Source organism: Juglans regia, chromosome 13 (assembly GCF_001411555.2).
Source record: "Juglans regia cultivar Chandler chromosome 13, Walnut 2.0, whole genome shotgun sequence".
Lineage (NCBI taxonomy): Eukaryota > Viridiplantae > Streptophyta > Magnoliopsida > Fagales > Juglandaceae > Juglans > Juglans regia.
In genome coordinates this window covers 27,537,305-27,565,221 of record NC_049913.1, presented here as the reverse complement: position 1 = coordinate 27,565,221, position 27,917 = coordinate 27,537,305, and the positions used below count along the sequence as shown (strand labels likewise).

The 27,917-nt window shown below is 36.6% G+C and overlaps 1 protein-coding gene and 1 long non-coding RNA gene across 2 annotated transcripts; one reads left to right on the top strand and one right to left on the bottom strand.

Moving 5' to 3' along the window:
* The first annotated feature begins 2,121 nt into the window (after positions 1 to 2,121).
* On the top strand, positions 2,122 to 3,271 carry LOC109003991. Its single transcript, XR_001998213.2, has 4 exons — positions 2,122 to 2,157; positions 2,269 to 2,323; positions 2,416 to 2,458; positions 3,259 to 3,271. It is a non-coding gene; the product is annotated as an uncharacterized LOC109003991 (long non-coding RNA).
* Positions 3,272 to 4,180: 909 nt separating this feature from the next.
* LOC109003990 (probable UDP-3-O-acyl-N-acetylglucosamine deacetylase 1, mitochondrial) lies at positions 4,181 to 26,806 on the bottom strand. Its single transcript, XM_018982339.2, has 7 exons — positions 26,588 to 26,806; positions 26,206 to 26,514; positions 23,746 to 23,952; positions 22,819 to 22,920; positions 20,445 to 20,509; positions 19,854 to 19,998; positions 4,181 to 4,755 (listed from the first exon to the last, which is right to left on the bottom strand). The coding sequence occupies exons 1-7, from the start codon at positions 26,645 to 26,647 to the stop codon at positions 4,702 to 4,704; spliced, it is 942 nt and encodes a 313-aa protein (XP_018837884.1). The 5' UTR covers positions 26,648 to 26,806; the 3' UTR covers positions 4,181 to 4,701.
* Between the last annotated feature and the right edge of the window lie 1,111 nt (positions 26,807 to 27,917).

The following is a 27,917-nucleotide window of genomic DNA, read 5'->3' as shown; positions in this document are numbered from 1 at the left end:
GGCTATACTTCGTTAACCCAAGGGTTACCACTCTAATTTAAGCACTCTAAAGTGGACAAATGAGTTCCAATAGAATATTCCCCTATCCTAGCATTTGGGGTCGTGGCAAAATCATTTTTCCTTTTTTTCTTTTAATGTACAACTCGGAATGCCTGTAACATGTGACAAAACCATTCTTTTTTCTTTGATACACAACCAGAAAACATGTGACACATGACTATGTAACTCTCATGCAACAATATCATGTACTTATGCCATATACATAACGTGCATAGCTTGAAAGAATTAGAATATGCTGAAACATATACTTGCGTACAACATACGATTTCTCAACAAAGCATATACGATTTCTTAAAACTCCAAACATGTCATTAGAACTAACAATTTTATCAAGCAACATTTGAGCATAACATGAACATATAAGATACGAATTATAGCATGTAACAAGTAGCAATTCCATAATCCAATTTGAGCAACTAAAAATGCAAAGTTTACATAAATACATAAATATATTATCCAAGAGTAAGTTATAGGCTAACTTACAAAGCTTCAAAATATTACTTTTCGATGATCAAGTAAGCTAAAAGTATATGTTTTCAATCGTTAGACTTAACAAAACCAACAATACTACAAACCAAACATGTGTGTGTCATGTTCTAGGGTTTAACCCTATTCGGTTTTAGGGTTTATTGACCCTTCCTCTTCCTTGAGCCTTGTAGGATTGTGCCATGGGGAAAACCCTAGGCCGAATGGTGTTGATACTCCCTTTACTTGGTAAAACCTGTAATGGTTTGGTCCTTGTAACCCTAATAGTCGTTAGTGTGTGTGGTGTGTGTAAAGAGTACACTTTGTGTGTCCATGAACTCTTATGGCCGAAAGTGCAATGATCTCTATCTAGAAGGAAGGCCCTTCTTAAAAGCCCTAGTGGTGGCCAAGTGTTAGCTAACTTTCCAAAGGTTCTTTTACTCCCATTTTTGGCCATTGGTGGTTTGGACATCTTTGAGAAGAAAAACCCTAGACACTCATACTTGACAAGATCAATCATGGTTGAACCAAATATTTCCATCATCCGTACAAACTCATGATAAGGTCGTACAACCTTTACTCACCCAAGCCGAGCCCTTCTCAACCGAAGGAACTTCGTGCAGGTGTGTGTGTGTGTGCGCGCTCAAGAGAAGTGAGTGAAATAGAAGTTTGAGGATTTCTCATTGTGCGAATCCACCCAATGTGATGTCTGAATCCTCTTCCTATGTTTGTGAGTAGGTGGCGAGCCCTTCTCAAATCTAAGTCTTGACTCTCAACCCATTCACGCCGGCCCCCTCTTCGACTTCAACCTAGTAACCCGTCACCCACTCGTTTTGTAGCAGTGGCTTTTCCATTCTTGGGAAGCTTAGGTCCTCTAATAGGAGGCATCCCGTTGCCTTTGACACTTACTTATCCCTGTTTCATGTGGCTTTCCATGAAGAAACCTGGCTCAAAGAGTGTAGTGTGGTGTGTGAGCTCGGGGCTCGATTGCTTAGGCATTGTTTTCAGTGTTGTTTTAGTTGTTGCAGCAGCCCAAAGGTAACTTGATTCCTTCTCCTAATATATAATGCAGTCAGTTTGTGAGGTTTAGTATTTCATGCAAGCATCCAACACATTGTTTTAAATACCATACTGTACCATACCGATCGGTACAGTCAAAATATGCCGTACCGGCCATTGGTCCGGTATATGTATTACATATATTTCGTATCGGCTCAAATACCAGTTGTACCGACCAGTACCGGCTTGTATTTCGACCCGTACCGGCCGATATTTTAGCCTTTATTTTTTTTTTCATTTTTTCAAACTATAAGCTCATTTTTTGACCCCCAATTCAGACTAGACTGTTTATAATTTATATATATGTATTTATATATAATTCATTCATATATAGACTATTATTTTGGAATATAATTTATATATATATTTATATATATATAATTTATCCATATATCGACTATTCCGAAACGGCACACAAAACGATACCGGTATCGAAATATTTCGTTCTAATGTCTTGACCAGTATGGCGTCTGGTACAGTATTCAAAACATTGATGCTCATCCATGAGACCTTATGTGGTTGTGGGTTTCTTTTTTCAGGGAAGATCTGCACCTTGGAGGCATACCATTGAAGGTTAGTAGGCATTCATTTGTGTTATTTTGGTTCTGATTTCTAATTCCATGAATGCTGTCTCTTTTTTTTTTCACTTCTCCCCGTTGATTTTGAGTTGTGTAACTTCTGCAGGCCCGGATGACATGCCAGCACGTATCAAATCGTCAATGTTTGGCTGCACCCTGACGTGCGATGATTTTAGATTTGTAGTTAGAACTGTTCATTTACTCTGATGTTTTATAGCTGCTTTCTAATCAATCGGTCTTAATTCTTATGCAGGGTTCCAATCACAAATGGACAGCTTAACATGGTAACCTGGCAGGTATATGACAGTAGTCACTAAAATTTCTATGGAAGTTATAAATGATCAGGAGAATTTTCACATGGATGCTTTTGATGATTTGAATCTAACAGTATGTTTCTGGAAAATTAGTTGCTCTAGGACACACGAGTTTGATTTTTATTAGGTAAAGCCACATTTGAATCTAACTGTAGCGAGACACCACATGCACAAGCCGTAGTCTTTTAAACTCAGTTAAAATCTTATTGCTCTAGGTAAATTTCTATAAGGATAACACAGTCTAAGATATAGATGAAAAAACTGATTTAAAAAAAAAAAAAACTGAAAATATTTCCTCAAATACGCACAGAAGATAAATGGCTCTGATGGTGTAATGTTAGAGTTGGCCTTTTTCAAGACCTAGTTTTGTATGGCTTTTGTTTTCCCAATAAGTGAAGTTTTGTAGGGCTTAACTTTTTCTAGTGTAAAGATGCGACTTGTTTTCAGTCTACTGGAAAAATATATATTAGAAAGATCATAAAAATGTGGGCTGGGATAAAACATCACCAAAATACTGCAGTCATTCCAATATATAGTCTTCGACTCCTTGGACCATCTGGCACCACCACCCCCTCCCCCCAAGTAATCAAGAGGTGTAGATAGAGTGAGCTTATGTTTCAATCCCGCATATCCTCACATAAATCATGTAGCGCATGCATAAGTACTTTAGATCATGTCTAAAGCATCTATTATTAGCTCTATAAGCCATTCGATTTTTTCCTGCAATATTATAAATAACTAAATCAAAGTATGTTATAGTTCTTTCTGCTATTATGCTTCAGGGGATATGGCTAATGCTACTCCGCATAAGGTTGTGGTTAAATTAGACGAGTTAACTGAAAATATAATGGGTTAGAAAACAACAAGGACAAGGAGGACACTCCACTTTCTTCTTCAAGTTCTAAATTTGTTTAGATCTGTGTTTTTATCATATTCAGGATAGTAACATTAATATGTTTATAATGTGTGTTTGGTTTATTATATTTGGAATGTAATTTTAATATTATTACAATGTGTGTGGATCATATTTGTATATTTATTATATTTGGTATAATTGGAATTTTAATGTTGATATTTTTATTGTTTAAATTGTAATTTTAAACTTGTAGTTAGTTTTTTTTTTGTATAAATATTTATATAAAATCAATCAGATCAAATGGGTCACGGGTCTGTTCAACCCACTAACGTAAACGGGTTGAAACAGGTCATGTCGTGTTGTATCATGTTAATTTATTTTATATTCACTAACGGATTGTGTGTCAACCCATTATCTTAATCGGTCGTTTTAGAATTTGAGATTTTGAGACAAAATCCTTAACTGATCGTGTTCGTGTTGACCCATTAAATATAATGTACATGCCTTAACACGACACGAACACGACCTGTTAACACGATTTGTCACCCGCTAGGTGTTCGGATATGCGTCGGTCTACTACAAGTTGGTGTATGTTTTTAGGTGATGTCTTAATTTATTGGAAATGTAAGAAACAAGATCATGTTTCTAAATCATCTATTGAGGGCGAGTATCGCGTAATGTCTACTATATGTTCTGAAATTGTATGGCTACGTGATCTTCTTGAGGAGCTTGGGTTTCCTCAGACTCATTCTACTCACCCCTCTTCATACTGATAACACTAATGCTATTCAGATTGCAGCCAATCCTGTATTCCATGAACACACCAAGCACATTGAGGTAGATTGTCATTTTATCCGATATGTCTTGAACCGTCAGGTGATCTCTCTTTCTTACATTTCCATTAATTTCCAGGTGGCTGATGTCTTCACCAAAGCTATGACTCATTCTACCCCTCTTCATGCTGATAACACTAAGCATCAATTTCTTATTGGTAAATTGTTGATGGTTGACTTACCAGGAGGGATTTTAACACAATTAAGGCTGTGTTTAGGCCTAGCTGTCACATGTAGCATTATTTATCTGTTTATAATAGTTGTACACGCTAACCTAGCTATATAATATTCTTACCCATGTATAGATCCTAATTTTTAGGGAATTACACAACAGACATTAGGAGATCTTGTAATCTCTTCTTTCCTTGTAAGGCGTTGGCTGACTGCCTTCTTTAATGAAAATTGCAGCACAGAGCACAACAGTTTTTTCAAAAGCCTCTGGGTATTTTCACATGCTCTTGTTATTTTGACATGCTCTCGTAGTATTCTGACGTTTTAAAACCTAGAAACATGTTTGGAAAAAGTTTTCCCAAATACTAGATCTTTCCATATAACCGGCGTACGAAATCAGCGTGGAGTGCATGGCCACCCTGCATCACAAGAATTCACTACATGATGGAAGTCTCTGTTGAGTATTGCCATAAGCACAAAGCAGATTTCAGTGTAGCACAAATTCACACAAGTTCTTTTCCATGAGCTTTCAAATATTCCAACCATTCAAACTTGAAACAGGAAGAATTGAATTGGAATAGATAGTACTCAAGCTAGTGCAAGTTATTAGAAGAAACTAAGATATTTGCAGGGTTAATGAAAGTTTCCAGCCCAGCATTTAAAATAAGGAGAACAACGGTGCTTTACAAGCAGGGGACTGAAAAAGGGGGAATAAAAGCAACTATCCGTAGGGCCTACAACGTTGGCTTGTTAAAGAACTGATGCTTACTAGGTTCGACATCCAACATGGAACAAAGTTCTTACATGTACTGACTCAAATAAATACTTCAAGGTGAGAACCCTGAAGTTGTTGTAAACCACAGGGTTCAAAAGAAACAATGAACATAACGTATTGTAGTCAAATAATATAAGTTTCAATCCCTATTTTCTCAAATTACATGTCAAACCACCAAAACACCCCCAATTTGCAACCCACACAGCTAAATCTAAAGGAACTTTAGACGTAACTATCCAAGGTTAGAATAAAAAAAAATATAAAACAAAAATAATGAAATAATGATAAATAAGAAGTCAGAAAAAAAAAAATAACAAAAAGGAAAAAAAAAACATGTCTAACAAATTACAAATGATGAACAATAAAAATAATAATAACAATAGACCAAACAAGAACCTCACCACAGGGGGAGGGGTGGCAACTGATGCGGCTGTAGTCGTTTCATTGCCAATCCTTTTTAAAACAAATGTGTGATAGCGGAGTTTGCTATTAATATTAATATAGGCTTTGCTATAGAAAACTAAGTAACTAGTAACCAACCTTGACTGGATAACAAAACCCAATGATTTTTCAAAAAAAGGCAGAACACTGGTGCAGGGTTTTCTAGGTCTGACTTTTTTTTTTTGATAAGTAATAAAAATTGTATTCATACGAATGAAATAGGCATAGCCCGTGTACATAGGAAGTATACAAAAGGAAAACACCTAATTACATTCTAGCTAAGGAAAGAAAGTCGTGGACATTGTTTCCATCAAGTACAATGGCTGAAAGCCATAACATTAAGGTGCGCATTAAAAAATTCTGAAACTCCACCATTGTGCGTTTCCTATCCTCAAAACATCTCTCATTCCTCTCGGACCATGTGCACCACATGATACACAACGGAATCATCTTCTACACTGCCGCCATTTGGGGACAGCCTTGAAGCTCCTTCCAACAAGCCAATAAATCCACCATCCGCGGAGGCATTACCCAAGTAATATCCATTCTTCGAAAGATCTCATTCCATAACCCCCTCGTGACCTCACAATGCAAAAGTAAGTGATCTACAGATTCTCCCTATTTTTTGCACAAATAGCACCAATCCATCACTATGATTCCCCTCTTTCTCAAATTGTCCATAGTCAAGATCTTCCCAAGTGCGGCAGTCCATACGAAAAAACCTACCTTAGTAAGCACCCACGATTTCCAAATCCTCTTCCATGGAAATGATACATGGCCTTGGGTTGACAAAACCTTGTAGTAGGTCCTGACTGTACATTTTTTACTACCATTAGCCCTCCATTGCAACTTATCCTCTTGAGCCCATAGAATAGAGCAACCTGAGGAAATCAGATACAGCCTGTAGTTCCCAATCATGAATATTTCTATTAAAAAGAATATTTCACTGATAAGATCTATGGGAGAATACCCTCATATCTGCAATAGAGGCCTCTCTGTTAGCTGCAATACTATAGAGTGCTGGAAATGCCCCTTATAAAGTGCAGTCTCCACACCAAACATCATGCCAAAACCTGATTCTGGAACCATCTCCCACCACGAATCGTATGTGACTTTCGAAGCCCTGCCAACCCTTCCTAATAAATTTCTATAAGCCCACACCATGTCTCCCTCTTACTTCCTTAGAGCACCATCCACCCCACCCACTCCCATGTCTAGAAACAATAATCTCCTTCCATAGTGTGTTCCCCTCTAAATGGTATCTCCATAGCCATTTGCCCAATAAAGCTTTATTGAACGTTCACAAATTGCATATCCCCAAGCCTCCATTCGGAATAGGAGAACAAACCTTGTTCCAGTTAACTAAATGGAATTTGGTTTCCTCCCCCATTCCCCAAAAAAAAAAAGGACAGGAATAATCTCTCAATTCTAGTCGCCACCCTTGCAGGCAAAGGAAAGAATGAAAGGAAAAAAGTGGGAAGATTGGTTAATGAACTCTTAATTAAAGTAAGTCGACCCCTTTCACTAGATACATCCGTTTCCACCCAGCAAGCTTCCTCTCTACTTTCTCCACCACCCCATCCCAAATGGCTCGAGCCTTAAAACTGGCCCCCAACGGAAGACCCAAATATTTCATAGGCAAGGACGACACCTTGCAATCCAACAACCGTGCCAAGTTGTTAATATTAGGCACCGCACCCACCGCAACCATCTCGGATTTATTAAGATTAACCTTAAGTCCCGACACTGCTTCAAAGCATAGCAAGAGAGCTCGCAGAGATTGAATCTAACCAGGATCCGCATCACAAAATAAGAGGGTATTATCTGCAAATAAGAGATGAGAGAGTGAAGTAGGACCATTTGTGCCATTACCCACCAAAAAACCAGATAAAAAACCTCCACCAACAGCAGCCTTCACCAACCGCCCCAATGCCTCCATAATAATGACAAACAAAAGGGAAGACAAGGAATCCCCCTGCCTCAAGCCACGTGAGCTGTTAAAGAACCCATCAGGAGTACCATTAACTAATACTGAAAAACGGACAGTAGATATACAACAAAGGATCCAAGAAATCCATTTGTCACCAAAACCACACCTACCAAGCAAGTAAAGAAGGAAATCCCAATTCATATGGTTATAAGCCTTTTCCATGTCAAGCTTGCAAAGAATACTTGGGACGCCTTCCCGCAATCTATGGTCCAAGCACTCATTGGTGATAAGCACCAAATCCAGAATCTGTCTCCCCCTAATGAAGGCATTTTGAGACTTAGAAATAATATGTTCCATCACTGAGCTAAACCTATTTGCCAGGACTTTAGAGATAATTTTGTAAACTCCACTCACCAGGCTTATGGGGTGAAAATCTTCAACTACCTTAGCCCCATGTTTCTTTGGAATAAGAGCAATGAACGTCACATTTAGGCTTTTCTCAAATTTATGGAAAGAGTGAAATTCTGCAAAAACCTGCATAATATCACATTTTACTACATCCCAACAAGTCTGGAAGAAACCCATCGAGAAACCATCTGGGCCAGGTGCCTTGTCCTTCGCCATGCTACTAATAACCTTACACACCTCATCTTCCTCAAATGCCCTTTCCAACCCATTAGCACTTTGTGAATCAATATACTCAAATGACAAGCCATCAAGTTTTGGCCTCAAGCATACCGGTTCCGAGAGTAGGGTCTCAAAATGCTGCACAATATGATTTTCCAAATCATTGGAAGATGAAAGCACTCCGGTACCTGAGTGGAGTGACTTAATAGTGTTACTGTGTCAATGTGAATTCGCCACTTTATGGAAGAATTTCATACATTTATCACCCTCTTTTAGCCGAAGGGTCTGGTTTTTTGTCGCCATGAAATCTCTTTCATCAATAACACATTCTCCAGATTAGTTACAACCGCTCTTTTTCTAGCAAGGGCCTCCTCTGAGAGATCTTTTTATAGGTTTGACTTTGGTGGTGGCACTCGTGTTTTGGGTATGATTGTTTTAATAGTTTAGAGAATGAATTGGCTAGGGTGTTTTTAGGAGTTGGAATCACATGTTTTTGGACATATTGGATAACTATTTTTTTGACATACTAGGATGGACTTTTCAAGTAAATAATCTTATTTTTTATTTTGTCATATTTTTTCTAAAAACGATTTTTCATAATTGATGTAACCAAAACAAATTGCAAATTCAGAAAATATTATATATAACTTTGTGGCTTTGTCACTCCCTGCTCAAGGGTTTTTTTTTTTGTATTTATTTATCTATTTTTATTATATATTATTATTACTATTCTGTAATATTATATTTACATTTATTTTTTAATTAAATTTCAGTGAGCATATTTTATAAATGCCAAATTGTGCAAGATGAGAATTAATAAAATGTAATTATTCCGGGTGTAAATTGAGCAGTTTGGGGTGCAAATGTAAAAAAAAGATGTTACTCTGGGAGTGCAAAATGAAGTTTCCCCCTACATTATCCCATCTGACTACCAAAATCTTCTCCATATCTTCTCTCTCTATTCTTTTTTTTTTCGTTGTTTTGATTTCTCAAACATACAAGTCATGCACAACTAGACAGAACATATAAACTATACTCCCAACTAAAACATAATGTAGTAATTGGTTAACAGACATAAGAACCATCAAAGCAGATACCAAGTGAAGGAAAACCACTACTCAATTGTGTAATAGTACAAGAAAATAGGCAAAGATGTTTCCTTTTGTCATTGTGATGGAAAATTTAAGCAGAATGATCTCAACTACAATGAATGAGAGCTTCTTATTAGGTTTCTCTATAAGACCAAGGAATACCAATGGCGTTATCATCTGCGATCTTCTCTTTGTGGACGACATTCTGCTATTCTATGAGGCAAAACCTGAGCAACTTTACTATTTGCACAGCCTTTTTTTTAATGTTTTGAAGCAGTCTCTAGATTGGAGATCAATTGGGAAAATCTAAGTTGTTCCCTGCTGGCAAAATTAATAATACAGAAAGCTTGTCATACCCAAGTGCCTACAGTTTCAAATTAGGATTCCTTTTTGGTGTGAATAATTTCGAAAACTTTCTTCAATTCCCTCATTCTAGCAGATATTGGATTATTTCAATGTCTAATTGATTTGCTTTAGGTGCATACTTGTTATTGAAGGCAAGTAGAGAAAACTTGCCACATTGGGTTCCATTAGAAATAGGAAAAGTTGCCTAAACTGAACAGCTTCCAAATCAGAGTTCTAATACTCTAGAAACCCAAAAGAAAAAGTCTACCGTGTCTCCCATTATACCTAGGAGCTCAACTTAATTAAAATCTGAAAGAGCAAGCTTCTAAGTTCCCCTATCTGCCACAATTTCCTAAAACCAACTGGAGTTGGTTTTCTCCTGTATAACCATAACCTTGCTGCTCAGAAAATAAAACATATCCCTTCCTATACTTGCCTGACCCCTAGGCATCAGCCATTATTTCTCAACTTCTTCATCAAGGGTTCAAGGAGAAAGCATTGGAAACCCTTCTCTAAATCGGCAGCAACCCAGAGGTGAGAAAGCTTTGTTTCTGACAATCTAGTTCGCAATTGATCAAGAAATAGTGACTCCCCTTTACTGTACTTGTCCATACTGGAGGCTTCAAAATTTGAAACCTAGTCTGCTAGACCTTTTCCTCTTGCTGCCGCTACTTGATTGGAGAATAATTTAAGGGTTTTCTTCAATTTCAAACATAACCATTTTAGTTTCCATTCTGGAAACCAAATCATAAATTTAAACGCATGTTTTTCACTAATTTCACACCTCAACAAAACATCTCCAAGCCCAAAGAGTTCCTAGGAGCTGCACTTCATTGTGGAATCTCCACTCTGAATCTAATGCAAGTTTTCACAAGCGTTCACCCAAGAACTCGAAATTTCCTATCTTTTAAACATGAAACCCATTTCCTCATTCTTTTATATGTCAAAACACAAAATTTTAAGGCTAGAGAAATCAAGGAACCGAAACCCCATCAAAGAAGCTCAAATAGACAGATTCTCACTTGATTTTCTTCATAGTTCACTGCTTATGGGGCCAGGTATAGGCTTTCTCAGGCTTGGTTTGAACTTATAAGTGCGGCACATCGATGCATGATGGATTGTTTATAGAACTAAGATTTGCTATTAAATGTCAAATTTTATGCATGCTGTCTTATGATGAAACAAACTGACTTCTCCTGGTGTTTTCGTTTTCAAAATTAACATGATGGCATGATCAAACCATATGCAGATTGTTGAATTCATGAGTATGCATTTTATGTGTGGTATAATTGTAACACGAGGTTAAGGGTAAGAGTTGTCCATTGCAGAGAATTATGAAGCACTGTGACCACAAAGGAGTTGTAGTTGGTAAAAACTCCATCACCACAAGGCTGACTGCACAGCCATGTATGCGCACACTTGATACTATCTTGAGACCTCAAAGGTTCACTCTCATAACCTAAGTTCATACCTAACGTGAGGCCCTATAGTGGCCATAAACTCTAGGAAGTACACCCAAAAACCAATGTTAAGAAGGCCCTAAAATTACTCCAGGTGTGTGATAGGAAGCCCAAAACACATCCTCTCATTATTCAGCCACAAGGCTGAATGTGTAATAGAGGTCAGCAGCTCTAATGACTTAAGGCAGCAATCCGAAGTGGCCTGTTCAAGGACTTGTTAATTAGAGTAGTTTGGGGAACAAGTGAAGCTAGGTATAGCACATTAAGTTGCATAAATACAAGTCAAATGCTCAATACATTGGGAGCCAGTTCATCAAATTGGTGTGATGACATCATGCATAAGAGGTGTTTTTCTTTGAAAACAAAACGGTTAAACAGAAACCAGATCTGAATTCATTTCGGAAACATGTATACGAAGAGATTCAAACCTGAGCAAGATTGAAAAGAGAATAAAGCACTAATTATGAATGCTTCCCACAGGTTGCAAAAGCAGAAATGATATTGTGCAAATGAGGAGATAAGGTAAGTAGATATGATCAGGCCTTTGTGGTTTGCAAATTCTCAATGATATGTTTTTCTCAAAATGTCTCTAAGTCATATATATGCAATTAATTGTTAACTTTTCTTTGGGGTCGTCTTTTTCTATATCTTATATGATAGTTTTGAATTGCAAGTTTTAATATATGTGTTATGTTACATGCTTCTGCTATATGTAATATAAATATTCACGTTACAAAAAGTTATGAGAAAGAAGTGTTAGATTCCCAAAAGAATTTCACAAACTTAGAAATTGGCGTGTCTTGATGTGATGCGTAATATATACTTTATAGTAAAAGAACTTTACAATTTGACGTATCAATCACATCAAGCCACGCCAATTTGTAAATTTACTTTTGTGAGATTCTTTTGTGGATGAAACATTTCTCTACGAGAAATGAATGAAGGTAGTGAATGAATGAAAGAAAAATGCCCCATGAATGGATGATGTATTGTGAAATATCGGGGTCATAGAACAATTTGCAATGGTACTAGAGCTTAAAGGTGGAAGAACCATCAATGTGTGGTCCATGGAGAATGGCCCACTTGAGTGCACCATTATTAATTGACACTCTCCATCTCTCAAATGTGACTCCACTCGTACTGCAGCAGAATGGAGTTGGGATCCTTGTTATCACCAACCTTGATATAGGGCATAAATGTGCTTTGATCACTTAAATGGATAAAACGGAAAGCGATAGTTATAATGTGCATAATGCTTATATCCTTCTTTTTGTAATGTTGGCTAAGTTCCTCATTTAATATTGGTTAAGGGCGGGTTTGGGAGGTGAGATGAGAATTTTGTGTTTTGTTTTAGTGTTTAAAATATTATGTTTTAGTATTATTATTGTATTGGAATTTGAAAAAGTTGAATTGGGATTTGAAAATATTGAATTTTCTATTATATTTTGTATGGGGATTTGAAAAAGGTGTAATGATGAGATGAGATGAGATGAGAATTTTGTGTCTCATCCCACCCCCCAAACCTGCCCTAAGTGTTTGGTTTATAGAATTTTGAATCTTGGGTTATTATATAAATGGTATATAGCATTCTATTTATTCTTAGGTGAAGCTTGGCAAGTAGTGTAGGTTGTAGGATTTGTTCATTACCTATAACTTATCTTGGTTTTCCCTTGGCAGATCCTTTTAAGGCTAAATTTATATAGGATGACAATACTGAAAGGATCGAACACTGTTTGGCTAGATTAAAATGTTTTTTTATGACAAGGAATCTTGAAGACTCCACAAACCTCGATGTCTTTTACCTGGTTAAACTCTGGATTCGTGTAAATCAATCACATGACACGGATCAAGTAAATCATTTGCATTCTACCAATGGAACATGGCTCCTAAAAATATTTTACGCTCAAGGGTTTGAATCTTAGACATAGGGGAGCATACCCCTCAATAACAAGGCCCATACCACTAGAGCCAACCCCTAGGAGTTGGCTACATATAATTGATTAAGACTGCCTTATCTAATTTGCCACCTACTTTTATGTCTTGTTTCCCTTTCCAGCTAGCATTACTAATCACCTGGAGAAAATACAGCCAAATTTTCTATGAGTTGGCATAGGGGTGGAATCAGGCTTGGTTTGTTTTCATAACCATTCTCATCTCATCTAATTATTACAAGTTTTTCAAATTCTCACACAAAATAAAATAAACAATTAAATTTTTTCAAATCCAAAAAAAAAATAATATTAAAAAAATATATTCTAACAATATTTTATTCAACTTTCAACGTTTATATCAACTCATTTCATTTCATCTGTGGAAACAAACAGGGCCTAATCTCACTTGGTCAACTCATCCAAGGTGTGTTCTCCACCTCTCGGAGAGGTCTTAAGGTCCAAAAGTTAATCCCTATTCAATTGAGATTTAATGAGAAAATCACTATGTGGTATGTCGATGAGACAGGCAGTCTTTGGAGGTAGGTGATGGATAGCATATGTGGTAGCTCTTGGGGTTGGTGGTGCTCCAATGAGGTTAACTGGACATTTGGAGTTCATTTGTGGAAGAATACTCGAAGATGGTGGGGGTAGTTCTCCTGATTCATGAGATATTGGGTGGAAAATGGCTATAAGATAAGAGTTCGGCAGGATGTATGGTGTGGAGGTCAGTCTCTCAAGGTAACCTCCCTGGAGTAATACAAATTGTGCGCGCCAAATATACTTCTATGGTAGATCACCTTCAATATTTTCTTCTATCGGTTTTAATTTCTTGATAGGCGTCTTTCTTGTAATACATTTGTAATTCACTTTTGTGATTTTTAATGAAATTCTTTTTGTTACGGAGATAATTTAGGATATTATGGGATTTGATTTGTAATATTTTAGAAATGTTTTCCTTTATATCTAGATTGTATATAGCAGATAATTAGGTTGTAAATAACGTTGGAAATACTTACCTTGTATAGCATTTAGGCGCTGGAAATTTGGCAACAACTATGTAAATCTCTTCTATATATAATGAAAGCAAATCCTATAGAAAGGGTATTCAGACCAATTTGACATGGTACTAGAGCCCCTACTCTAATATTCATCTCTGTGGTTTAAATCCTTCGTGTGCGATAGGAGGAATTTTTTTTTTCTTCCTCTGTTTGTGCAAGATTTTCTTGCTCTTGGTTGTTCTCGGTTGAGTCGTCGGAGCTATATGTGGTTGTTCTCAGTGGTGGGTTCGCTGTTTTTTGGTGTTTGTGGTGTCTGTCGGCACTGTCTGTGGGTGGGTGTGTGGCTGTAGGCACCTTCTGTGGCCATCGGCGTTGTCTGTGGGTGGCTGCGTAACCATCGACCATTTTTGTCGTGATTTGTTGCTTTCGACAAGCTCTCTAGCACTTTGGTTTCCATTTGTTTCCTGGCAAGGTATCTCTGCGCATATCTTTTTCTTGTGGACCGTCTCTTTTGACCTTTGTTGGGCTGCTTTATTGGGCCAATTGTTGGTTTTACTTACCGTGCCTTGGTTTCTTGTGGGTTGTCTATTTTATTGGGCCATCAACATCTATTTTGGTTTCTTTGGTTGGATTTGCTACTATTTTTTACGTGTCTTTCATCATGTCTACTGAGAAGAATTTTCCTACTTGAAAATTTCAGTTTAAGATGTTTTTGAAAGGAAAAGAATTATCAAATCATATTGATAGCTATGCTAAAATTCCCACTGATGAAAAGGAATTTGCACAATGGGAGGTCAAGGATGCTAAGGTAGTCTCTTGGCTATTGGGGACGATTGAGCCCCATCTTGTGACCAATCTTCGCTGTTTTGCTATGGCCCAGGCTATGTGGGACTACCTGCATCATATTTATCACCAAGACCACAGCAATAGGAAATTCTGATTGGAGTTGGAAATTAGCAATTAAAATCAAGGTAATTTGACCATTGAACAATTTTATTCTGGTTTTATTAATCTTTGGAGTGAGTATTCTGCTATTGTTCATGCTAAGGTTCCTTCGGCGGTACTCGCGACTCTTCAAGCGGTTCATGCTGAGAGTCAACGCGATCAGTTTTTGATGAAGCTTCAACTTGAATTTGAGCATGTTCGAGCCGATTCATTGAACTGTAATCGGGTTCTTTCTTTGGATATTTGTTTGGGAGATTTATTGCGTGAAGAACAGGGGTTATCCACTCAGATGGGTATGACTTCTGAGAAGGTCTTTTCTGAGGCTGTGAATGTAGCCTATGCAGCACAAGGGAGAGGGAGGAACAAGTTGTAGTGTTTCAGTTGTAAGGATTTTGGTCATATTGCTCGCAACTGTCTTAAGAAAGTTTGTAACTACTGCAAGAAATAGGGTCATATCATCAAAGACTGTCGAGTGCGGCCTCAGAATTGCCAATCCTAAGCCTTTCAAGCAGCTATTCAGTCCTTGTCTTCTCCTCCGCCCCCCACTGTAATCTCTGATCTCACACCAGCAATGGTCCAACAAATGATTGTGTCTGCTTTTACGGCCTTAGGCCTGCAAGGTACTGGTACTAACTCAACTTCATGGACTATTGATTCGGGTGTTTCTAATCATATGATTGGTAATACGACAGGTCTCCATGGTGTTCGTAAGTATAGAGGCATGCAAAATATTCAGATTGTTGATGGCAGTACTCTTCCTATTATTGCTTTTGGTAATTTGGACTTTTCATTTCACGATTTTTTGTCTCTCTTGGCTTATCTACCAATTTGATTTTTGTTGGACAATTGATAGATAATAACTGTGATGTTCATTTTTCTCGTGGTGGTTGTCTTGTACAGGATCAGGTGTCAGGGACAGTGATCACAAAGGGGCCTAAAGTGGGACGTTTATTTCCTTTATAGTTTTCTATTCCTAATGTTGTTTCTCTTGCTTGTACGGCTACTGCCAATAATAATGAAGTCTGGCATAAGAAATTAGGTCATCTTATGAAACATGATTTTTTGGGCAATAAAGATTCATTTTCTTCTTCTCTTGTATCTTTTGATTGTGCTACTTGCCGTCTTGGTAAAAGTAAAACTTTACCTATTTTTTGCGCATGGTAGTTGTGCTTCTAATTGCTTTGAGATTGTGCATACTAATGTTTGGGGTGTGAGTCATGTCATTTCTCATGATCAGTACCGTTATTTTGTGATGTTTATCAATGATTATAGTCGATTCACTTGGATATATTTTCTCCGTTCTAAAGCTGACATGTTTTCGTTCTTTCAAAAATTTGTTGCGCTTGTCGAGACATAGTTCAGTACTTGTATAAAAACTTTAAGCTCCGACTCAGGGGGAGTACATGTCTCATTCTTTTCAGACTTTTCTTCAGCAAAAGGGAATCATTTCCCAACGTTCTTGTCCTTAAACCCCTCAACAAAATGGAGTCATTGAGCATAAGAATCGTCATATCTAAGATGTTCGTACTTTGTTGATTGATTCTTCTGTACCTTCTAAGTTCTGGGTATAAGCTTTATCTATTGCTATCTATTTGATCAATCGTTTGCCTACTGCCACTCTAAATTATGATTCTCCTTATTTTCGATTATTTGGCATATCTCCTGAATATCAATCATTTCATACTTTTGGGTGTGTTTGTTTTGTTCATTTGCCACTTGTTGAGCGTCACAAGCTTGCTACTCAGTCTGTCACGTGTGCCTTTATGGGATATAGTCCTACTCAAAAAGGATTTATTTATTATGATTTTCATGCAAACAAATTCCAGATCTCCCGGAGTGTGATTTTCTTCGAAAATCAATATTTCTTTTAGTCTCAGGTTATTTCTAATCCTCCTATTACTCTTCTACCCGCTTTTGATGATGTGTTTTCTTCTATTGAGTGATTTAAACTAGGTGTGGTGTATCATCGACGTCTTCTCCCTTCTTCAATGCCCATTCCAGACACTGGTGTCAAACCTATTGGTTGTAAATGGGTGTACTCACTCAAGTTTCGATCTGATGGCTTACTGGACAGATATAAGGCCCATCTCATGGCTCTTGGGAACGGGCTGGAGTATAGTATTGATTATGAAGAGACATTTGCACCTATTGCCAAAATGACAACTGTGCGGACTATCTTGGCACTTGCTTCGTCGAAGGGGTGGTCTCTTTGGCAGATAGATGTGAAGAATGTTTTTCTACATGGGGATTTGAAGGAAGAAATTTATATGTCTCCACCTCCCGACATCTTTGCTACACCTTCCTCATAGGTTTGTCGGCTATGCCGATCCTTGTATGGACTGAAACAGGCTCCACCTGTATGGTTTGATAAATTTCGCTCTACCATGCTTGCTTTTCATTTTACTCAGAGTCAGTTTGATTCCTCTCTTTTTCTTCGCAAGACTTCTGCAGGAGTTATATTGCTTTTGGTATATGTTGATGACATTGTGATTACTGGCTCTGATATTGAGTTAATTAAGTAATTACAACAGCATCTCAAGGCCTCTTTTCATATGAAAGATCTTGGTCCCCTGCAGTACTTTCTTGGCCTTGAGGTGCAGATTACTCCGATTGGTACGTTGTTACACCAGCACAAATACAGGCAAAAAGTGATTTCATTGGCTGGTCTCCAATCGGGTAACTCTGTTCTTACTCCATTGGAGGTAAATCTTAAGCTTCGTCAGGAGGAAGGCGAGCTTCTATCAGATCCATTCTTGTATTGACAACTCGTTAGGAGTTTGAACTTCTTGACGATTACTCGTCCTAACATTTCTTTTGCTGTGCAACAGATCAATCAATTTATGCAGGCCCCCGACATCTTCACTTAGCCGCTATCTGTTGCATTATCCAATATCTGAATGGCACCTTTACACACGGCTTGTTCTTTCCTAAGGAATATTCTTTACAGTTGGTGGGATATAGTGATGTTGATTGAGCCGGATGTGCAGATACTCGTCACTCAATTATTGGCTAGTGCATGTTTTTAGGTAATGCACTTATTTCTTGGAAGAGTAAGAAGCAAGACAAAGTTTCCAAGTCCTCCACTGAGTCTGAGTATCGTGCTATGTCTTCCGCATGCTCTGAGATCACATGGCTTCGTGGGTTATTGGGTGAACTTGGTTTTCCTCAGCTTCATTCCATTCCTCTTCATGCTGATAATATCAATGCTATTTAGATCACCGCTAATCCTATCTTCCATGAGCGTACGAAACATATCGAAGTCGATTGCCATTCCATACGTGAATCCTTTGACAAACATGTGATTATTCTTTCTCACATTTCTACCGAACATCAAACTGCAAACATATTCACTAAAACTCTTTTTTGGCACCAGCATCAGTTCTTGGTTGACAAATTGATGCTTCTTGATCTACCAGCATCAATTTTAAGGGGGATGTTACAGAGATAATTTAGGATATTATGGGATTTTATTTATAATATTTTAGGGATGTTTTCCTTTATTTCTAGATTGTATATAGCAGATAATAAGGCTATAAAAAAACGTTGGAAATACTTACCTTGTATAGCATTTAGGCACTGGAAATCTGGCAACAACTATGTAAATCTCTTTTATATATAATGAAAGCAAACCCTATGGAAAGGGTATTTAGACCAATTTGACACTTATTACTTCTCAAAATACTTTCATTCACGAGTCACCGGCCGAATGTATATTTTACTAAAACATCACATGATTGTGAGGTAGAACTTTTTTGTTGTTTTTCGTTCAATTGTATGTCATGGTTGGGATAGGGTGGTGAAGACAAGCTACGATAGGTACCTTTTCAAGAGAGGGGTGATTGATCGCTCAACAATGCTTTAACTACCCCATAATAGCTCCTCTTATTTTATGTAAAATATATGGGAGAGTAAAGCCCCTTTGAGAGTGGCTTCCTTTGTGTTAACAGCCACTTTAGAGAAGATCCTCACCTTGTATAATTTGAGAAAAGCAAAGTGTATGTGCTACATTGGTGTTACATCTAAGAGTAATGGGGAATCGGTCAATCATCTCTTAATCCATTGCGAAGTGACTAGTGTCCTACGGAACTCTATCTTCGATCATTTTAAACTTGTTTGAGTTATGCCTTGAGGTGTGGCAGAGCTCTCGAGGGTTGGAGGGGGTGATTCAGTAGCCAAGAAAGCGAAACACTGAGGAAAATGATTAAAATATCCTTATTATGGTGCATTTGGAGAGAAAGAAATGACTGTTACTTCAAAGATTGTGAAAAGATACATCTTAGGTCTTTCTTTTTAAGGACTTTGTCTTCTTTTTTATCAGTGTTTTTCAGAACTTTGTATACTGGATGGCTGCACATTCTCCTCTTTCTAGCTTTAGTTTCCACAATTTTCAGGATCTCTCTACTTTTAATAGCTAAGTGTTTCTCTTGATGCTCTGTGCACTAGGTTTTACACTTTTCTTATATCAATAAATTTCTTACATATCAGAAAAGTTTCAGACACAACAATACGAGGCATAAAAGCATGAGTTGATACTTTGGGAGAAAATATGATGGTCTGTACTGCCATGAGCGTCCAATACAGGATATCGTGGTCAAAAAGGGGTTTGTGAAAGTAAACCCAAGCAGTTTCGATCAAAATATTTTAGGTTGCCTATTAAAGATAGCTAGGGGAAACAATAATAAAGATAAAAACTGATATAAAAATGTGAACAGGGTACTAGTCATGTCCTTGTCTTCACAATTGAATCTATCACAACTCCCAATATTGTGTTGAAGTGTTTTGCACGTCACATTCAAACATGATAGTACATATCAATAATCAACAAATTATAAAAGCCAAAACAGTTTATAAATGATTATTTTGATAGGTAAGAGTTAGGCAAGAGTAAAATTTTATTAATAGAAAACAATAGACATAACCCAAGTACACAGGAAGTATAAAAAAGGCAAGAAAAGATTTAGCAAAGATGCATGCCTTGTAAGCCACTATGTGTGCCATTGGAAGCCCTTGACTGCCAAACTGTGCAAAAAGGGAGAGGTCACCGATAAGATCTAATACCTTATGCCGACAAGGTTCGTCAGGGAAACGCAGCGGGGGGTTCAACCAACCTTTGTCGAAACTGCAGAAGACAACAAAGATTATGCAATGAAATTGGAGGGAAAACCAACTAATTTTGAAGGTTTGCACAGCTATGTTAAATTCCTCATGCCCAAATTTAAAGGCTCGTACTTTTGACAAACTTGAGGTGGGGAAAAACACTTTGGGCATTTACTTGCCACTTAACTCACACAAAACTGAATCCAAGGAAAAACAATGGGAATATTTTTCTATGGATGGAGCTTTGAAGGGAGAAAGTTTAAAGAAAGTTTTCCAGCTACCATTCAGAATGATAAAACAAAATACTCAGTGTCTTCCTCACAATTTGTTCAAAATGTAATTGAAGGGGCTTTATCACGCAACCACTTATTCAAGACACCATAGTGATGTTAAAGAACAAATCACGTTGGGTAGTGCCCAGTCCAGTTAAAAAAGCCGCTATCATGCATATATGAATGAAGCATGTACCTACAGACAATGGCATTTTCTAGGGAGCCGCCTTTTATGAGTCCAGCATTGCGCATTTGCTCCACCTGCATGGATTTTCCGAGATAAACTCTAGCCTTAGCAACATAAATTGAACAATGTATGACTAAGGGCATGTTTGGACACTTGTCAGAATTTTGTGAATAGTAGTGAAATGGTTTGAGTGAAGATGTTTTATTGGGTTTTGGAAAATGAGAGAGAAAAAGTTGAATAAAAATATTATAAAGTTAAAAATTGTTTAAATATTATTTTTTAATATTATTTTTGTTTTGGAGTTTGTAAAATTTGTATTGATTTTTGTATTTTGTTTTGAAGTTTGTAAAAGTTTTTTTAGTTTGTGTTTGAATAATGATTAGGTAATGACTAGATGAAAATGTTGAAAATTTGAAATTGAAAAATATTTTATATTTGAGTGATGTTTAGGAATGAAATTATGAGATTTTTTTAGAATTATTTGCCTGTCTAAACATGCCCTTACAAAAGTGCCTAGATCCCAGCAAACATTTCAAATTTTCAAGACCAGCAGCACTTTGTTGATGTGATATTCTGCACTCGTATAACATATTTGTGATAATGTGTTGACTACTTTGTTATGATGAATATTTGAAGCTAATATATGTGAATTAACTTTTAAAACAACAAAATGGAATTTGAACCATTGTAATATAATTTACTTATTTATATCTTACTTATCAAAAAATAATAATTTACTTATTTGAATCTTCCAAACACAAGATATAGAAATAGCATCATGATTATGTTACTTTTCATATTTGAATCCAGTTTGTAGAGATCCTGACTCAGACAAGTGAAAAGGAATGCAGAAACATAGACCGCTGAAGAAACAATATATGAGAGCTCACTGCATTTTGAGATACGAATTGAGGAGAGAATGGATTCTAAAACAAATTGCTTAGAAAAACTAAAAAATACACATTCGCCACTGGCACATAATCACAAGAATAATTAAGGGCCCGTTTGACAACACAAATGTTCTAAAATATTCTCAGATATTTCCTTCCCAAACATTACTCAAACACAAAACACAAAACACTTTTCAATTTCAAATCTTCAACTTTTTCGTCTAATCATTACCTAATCATTACAACTTTCTCAAACTCCCAAACAAAACACAAAAAATAATACTACTTTTTCAAATTTCAAAACAAAAATTATATTCAAACAATTTTTTAACTGTATAATATTTGTTATTCAATTTCTTTTTCTCTCATTTCCCAAAACCCAATAAAACATCTTAACTCAACCTATTTCACTATTATTCACAGATATATTGAGATAATCTGAGTATCCGAACAGGCCCTAAAACACCTTCCATAAGCCACCTTACGGGTTGGCACCCTATCCTCCTCTCAGCCACAAACCACCCCACAAACACCCTGAGAGGGCGACATTCCTCTCACGGATTCCCTCTTTTGTTTCGTTAATTTCGTCAACCTTTTTTTTGTTTTAGTTGATTTTTTAAAATTTAGTATTTTTGGCTAATTCAGTTTTTTAACTTTTCTTTGTTTTTGTATTATGCAGCAGGGTTGCTGCTTTTTAGTTTTTCATGGTGACTCTGCATATTTAACATGTGTCCAAACCTGATTATCAGTGACATGGTAAATACTTTTCTCATCATCCTCTCATCATCCCATGATGTGGCATTAGATGATTTGAGACTATTTATTATGTTTCATTTGTGAACCTATCATCTAATGTCACATCATAGGATGATGAGAAAAATGATGATGAATAGATTTTTTCTTATAACAAAAAGTGAATGAGGGGATCGATTTGATGCAAAACTTCCCCTACAGATCAATTGTTAGAATTGTGTATTGCAAGGACTATTTGTAATTCGATCAAACCCCCCATAGACCAATATAATAATTATTACTTATATATAATTTTTTGATGGAGAGGAACCCCAAAGACTGTGCAAATGCAACATGTCATTTACCACGTTAAACTCATTTAATGCACCCACATTACATGAATTAGGTAAATCATCGGCATCGTTTACACCCAAGGGTTCGAATCTTAAACTAGAGAAGAGCATACCCCAAGACCAAGGCTTACTCAAGCCAACCCTAGGAGTTAATTATCCCTTATATAATTATTAAATACAATTATAAAATTGGTGTTTATTATGCCACCATGCTTCTCTAAATATAAATTCAGTACATTTTTTCATTAGAGGGAACTCAATATCAAAAAAAGGAAAGAAAAAAAAAAGAGTTCTTGTTACATTTTTTTAAATTACAAAGTCACTTGTTTGTGAATTCAAAAGAAAAATATCAAACTTTGACAGTAATCGGAAAACAATAACTATAATGGGGCCAAATTAAATTCAAACCTCCTCATAAATGCAGAAGGTTCTTGATGAAGCTATCTGCTCACTATAGAAATATTCATCCAGTGAGGTTGAAGAAAACCACTGGCAGCCAATGCCATGCACCTGTAATATTTTTTAAATGTGAATTAATATATACTCCTAGTAATTAAGAAAACTCAATCTCATCTCTATAATGTGCAAAACTACAATTCAATACTAAAAACTGACATTCATAAATCTGTTTGAGGTCTTCTGAATCAACCCAATTACATTCCCACCATTCTTCAGTAAGCAAGATAAAATAATCACTAACACATCCTAGTAAACAGGCAGTACAACAATTACTCAATCACAAGAAGAAAAATTTCTACATTAACAAAGTATTTTACTTGATAATAGATTATGAGAATTTCCAAATTATATAAATGGAAAGCCTGTAACCATGCTTTCAAGTAGACCCTTTATTTTGGTTCAATGATATATGACGGTATGAAGCTTTCACTGCGTAGCAACATTCTAGTTGTATAAACATGAATTAAAAAGACAACCATTTCAATAACAGACAAAGTCACTTCACCGATATTTGTTGACAGTTGGTCCTACCCCAAACTTAAAAATGCCAATTCAACCGCCGAGATACAAGTTAAATGCTGAAAATTTGGATCAACCCAATAAATCTACAAAGTTTTCCCACTGAACATGCCGGTAAGCTAAGCAGGATAATGTACAGATCATTAATAGCTGTCACAATGTTTTTTTTTTTAATTTGTGGTATCGTCCAGTGAAGATAACAAGTTAAGAGTTTAGAAATCATAAGCCTTAATAAGATTCATATATGCTATAATCTCAAGAAAAGGCAAAAGAAAATACAACCAAGTGGCACTAAAATTCTTAATTTTCAAATTCTATACTGGAAAAGCAGAAATTGACAGTCCAGCAAATGCGTACCTCAGAAAAGTTGATCCCATAAGTTATGTGAACCTTTTCTGAAGGGAATGCAGCTATAAAGGAATCATTCCTCCACACATGCACTGGTTCAATCACATAAGGGGCCATTTTTTCACGACTGTTGCCAAAGTGATCTGTCGCCACCTTTAACCCAACCTCTTTAATTGCCTTTACCCATTCGTTTGCTGAGCCATCAAAAATGGGAACCTGCATAAACATTTGTGGACATTTCTGGGAACTATCAGTCTTCCTATGTTGAATGCAAGCATTATCAGTCGTTGGCCCCTCATCAAAATACTAAAAGTTCTGAAGAGAGGGAAAAATATAAAGCGTTCAGATTATAAACTTATACTCCTGATTTTCTTGTGTAGATGCCTTCCGCTCCATAACAAATTCGTCTATAATTTACGTCTTCTCTTGAAATAATCACCTCTAAAACTTTATTGTTCTTTTTTTTTTTGTACCGACTTCTTCCACCAAAGAAATATAATTAAAATCTGGTGCATTGATATAACCTTGTTTCACTGAATGTCATCAGAAAGTGTAAGAGTCTCACATCCAGACCCAAATTATATAGGCTTTACAAGTTGGGACCACGGGCCCAATTTTGTTACAGCAAGAAGGAAGATTATTTTATTGGGACATTAGTCCGTACATATTGTTTGAGGATCTAGTATTGAGTAGATAGGGATATGAGATTATGGACCTAGATTCAAAATGGAGTAGGTTCGACCCATTAGGCCTGGATATGGATGGAAAAGCCCAAGTATTTTTGGCTGTTAAGTTCGTGATAATTGGAGGGTGAATCAGAAATTGTGTGGCACATCTTGTGGAGAGCATGGGCTAGAGCTGTTTTGTCAGAACCCCAAGTGAGGAAATGAACTTCATGGAGCTTATGAAGAAGTTGATGAACACTTTAGAAGATTCTGACATGGAATTAGTTGCTGCCATAATGTGACAGATCTGGTTCAGAACAACATAAATGGCTAGAGGAATTGTAACGCATTGAAGGAAATTGAGGGGGGGATCAAACTCACATCAAAATAAGGAAGAGGTTTTGAAAAGACTGGATTCGGATACATTTAAAGTAAATTGGGACGCTTCTGTTGAGTGTGGAGCCTAGTTTTATACTCGAGTGGAGGCAACCCAAGAGTTCACTCGTTATTCGCTCGACATATCGCTTGAGCAAAGCTCAACCCGAGAGCTAGCTCGACAGGTGCTCGATAGTGGGCTCGAGTGAAACTCAGTTAGAGAGTTTGCTCAACAGGCGCTCGACATTAGGCTCGAGCAAAACTCAACCCTAGAGTTCATTCAAGTCTCGCTCGACTTGGCACTAGAGCGAACACCAGACATAAAGTTCGCTCAAGTGAGGTGTCGCTCGAGTCGCGCTGGACACCTCGCTCAAGCGAATAAGCGGAAAATCCACAGCCTTAGGTTTTTCACTGCACCACATATAAATATCACTGTTTTGAACAGTGGAGATGTTGAGCTTTAGACTGACTGACGAAAAACAGCAGAGAGAGAGTGAGGCGATAGAAAGTGGGAGAGTTTGAGAGGAGTGAGAAACTTGTACTTTTCATTGTGTACTTCATCTTCTCGCTGAATAAAAATCCTCTGCAGCTCCGTGGACATAGGCACATTGTCGAACCATGCAAATCTTGTATTGTGTGATTGTTTCTCTATTTTTCTTTACTATTCTTGCATTATCATTCCCCATCAGCTTCAGCAGATCAAAATTTGAAAATATGGGTGCAGGATCAATAATAAGAGATTGGCAGGGGAGGTAATAGCAGTCATGTGCTGTCCTATTAGTAATATAACTGATCCAGTACTTGCAGAAGCATTAGCCCTGTGGAAAGCCATAGAATTCTGTATAGACTTGGGAATGCAGCGGGTTATATTTGAAGGTGATTGTATGGTTGTGATGAAGGCGACTCAAAATGAAGGGGAATGCTGGAGCACATATGGACAGATTATAGAAGATGTAAAGAGGCAGCTAAATGAAAGAGGATGCCATATTCAACATGCTAAACGAAATGCTAATCAGGCTGCTCATTGGATGGAAAAAAAGGCAGTCCATTTAGATGAAAGTAGAATATAGATGGAAGAATATCCTCCTGAAATAACTAATGAATTGAGATTGAAAAGAGTATTTAACAGTTTGGTCAAATGTTTAATGAAGTTTATGTTAAAAATATTCAAAATCAAAGTTATAGGGCATGGAAAATCAAATAAGTCCCTAAATGCACTATACACATAAATTCACAGTATGATGATTAAAAACTTGCACGAACACCTACAAGATCTATAAGAGAGAGGCAGGTTTTTTTAAGAAAAATAAAAGGACATGTATCCTTATCCGGAGCGGAATTCTTACGAAACATAAGCTAGCGAAAAGCAAGCTTAAGTTTGAGCCTAGCGGATCCATTCAGGAAATCTTTACAAAATTATAGCACCAACCTCCACGTTGCCATCTTCAGGGTCCGAATTCTGTATCTCAATCCTGCAATTGTCAACCCCGGTGGCCTCCAAGGCTGACAGTAAGTGCTCAATGGTTCGAATTCTGAACCCATTCTTACAAAGCGTGGTGCAGAGAGGTGACTCTTCGGCAAAATCGATGGACGCAAGAATCGAATTGGATCGGAAATCGAAGTACCTCCCTTGGCCTGCAAGGTCCGGCCAAATTTTAATCGTGGAAACCTCGCCAGAATGCAGAGTCTTACCGGCCCGCTCTATGCATCCAGCAAGGGTTTGCTGGAGCCTGCCCGTCTGCGATCAAAGAGATCAGAAAAAAAACTAAGAATTACAAAAATTTGCGATGAGAGAGAGAGAGAGAGAGTACTTGTTTCCACGAGACGAGATTTGAGGACTTAAAGGCGTTGAAGGCAGCTGCCATAGTCATCGAGTGAAGGCGACCGTATACTGAAGGAAGTTACATATTTTGTAGGCAGGGTAGACTGAGTTGAAGAGCCTTGTCGTTTCGGGAGAAAACTTATGACGAGGAACAGCTGGACATTTTGGCGGGAGTAACGCCCACAAGTTTTAGGTGGATTTAGATGGTGAGATGGATTTAGACGGTGAGACGAGAGGGGAGAAGATGATATGGTTTTAAATAAAAATTAAATAATATAATATTAATTTTTAATATTATTATTATTTTAAAATTTTAAAAATTAAATTTTTTATTATATTTTATATAATAATTTGAAAAAATTATAATGATAAAATAAGATAACATTAGATGAAATATTTTTATTATCTAAACGAAATCTTAAACCACCATATCAATATCAAACTAATTATGATAGGATTGATTACTTTTTGAATCTCATATAAAAAGTTAAGGATAATGCTTATCCCACAAACAAAAGCTATCACGGTGGCTACCGATTCTTTTTCTTTTTCTTTTTTAACTTAATGATTAAATAAGTATTGTTAAATGATATTGTGAATTTGAAAAAAAATAATTAAGGATATAAACAAAATATATGAAAAAAAAGCTAAAAAAAAAAATAGCGTGTTTGGTGGCCACCATCGATGGCTTTTGTTTGTGGTTGTAATAGGATCCAAAAGTTAAATCCATCTCAACCTATTTTATATATTCAAACACAGATCTAAACTTATTTACATTTAAATATATCTCAATGAGATCTACAAAATATTATTATTTATAGTTCAACTTAAATTATTTGAAATCAATTCAACATCCAAACGCAAGCGTTGAGTACTCTCGTTAAATGTTCGGTATGGAACAAACTTTTAATGGTATGGTTCTAAAGTTAAAGATACTTTATTATCGTTAAGGGGGGTTTAAATAATTAATTGAGATGACAGTAAAAAAATTGAATAAAAAATTATAAGAATATTATTTTTTAATATTATTTTATTTTAAGATTTGAAAATGTTAAATTAATTATTATATTTTGTTTGAAAGTTTAGAAAATTATAATAATTAGAAGAGATAAATTGAGATGATTTTTTAATCGAAACAAGACCTAAGTGATTGTCACGTTGCATGTTAACCACACATCATATCTTCATTAACAACACATAACACTTGTCTTCACATTAGAGGGATATATATATATATATGTATGTATGTATGTATGTATGTATGTATGTATGTATTAGTTCTGCTATATACAGTCACGGTTGTGAAGGCTCTATGAACT

Coding starts and splice junctions, on each gene's coding strand:
- LOC109003990 (XM_018982339.2), bottom strand. CDS start 26,647: ATGACTATGGCAGCTGCCTTCAACGCCTTTAAGTCCTCAAATCTCGTC. Junction 20,510..22,818: donor CCTTCTGCATTTATGAGGAG/GTTTGAATTTAA, acceptor AAATCCATGCAG/GTGGAGCAAATGCGCAATGC. Junction 4,756..19,853: donor CACACATAGTGGCTTACAAG/GCATGCATCTTT, acceptor CTTGTGATGCAG/GGTGGCCATGCACTCCACGC.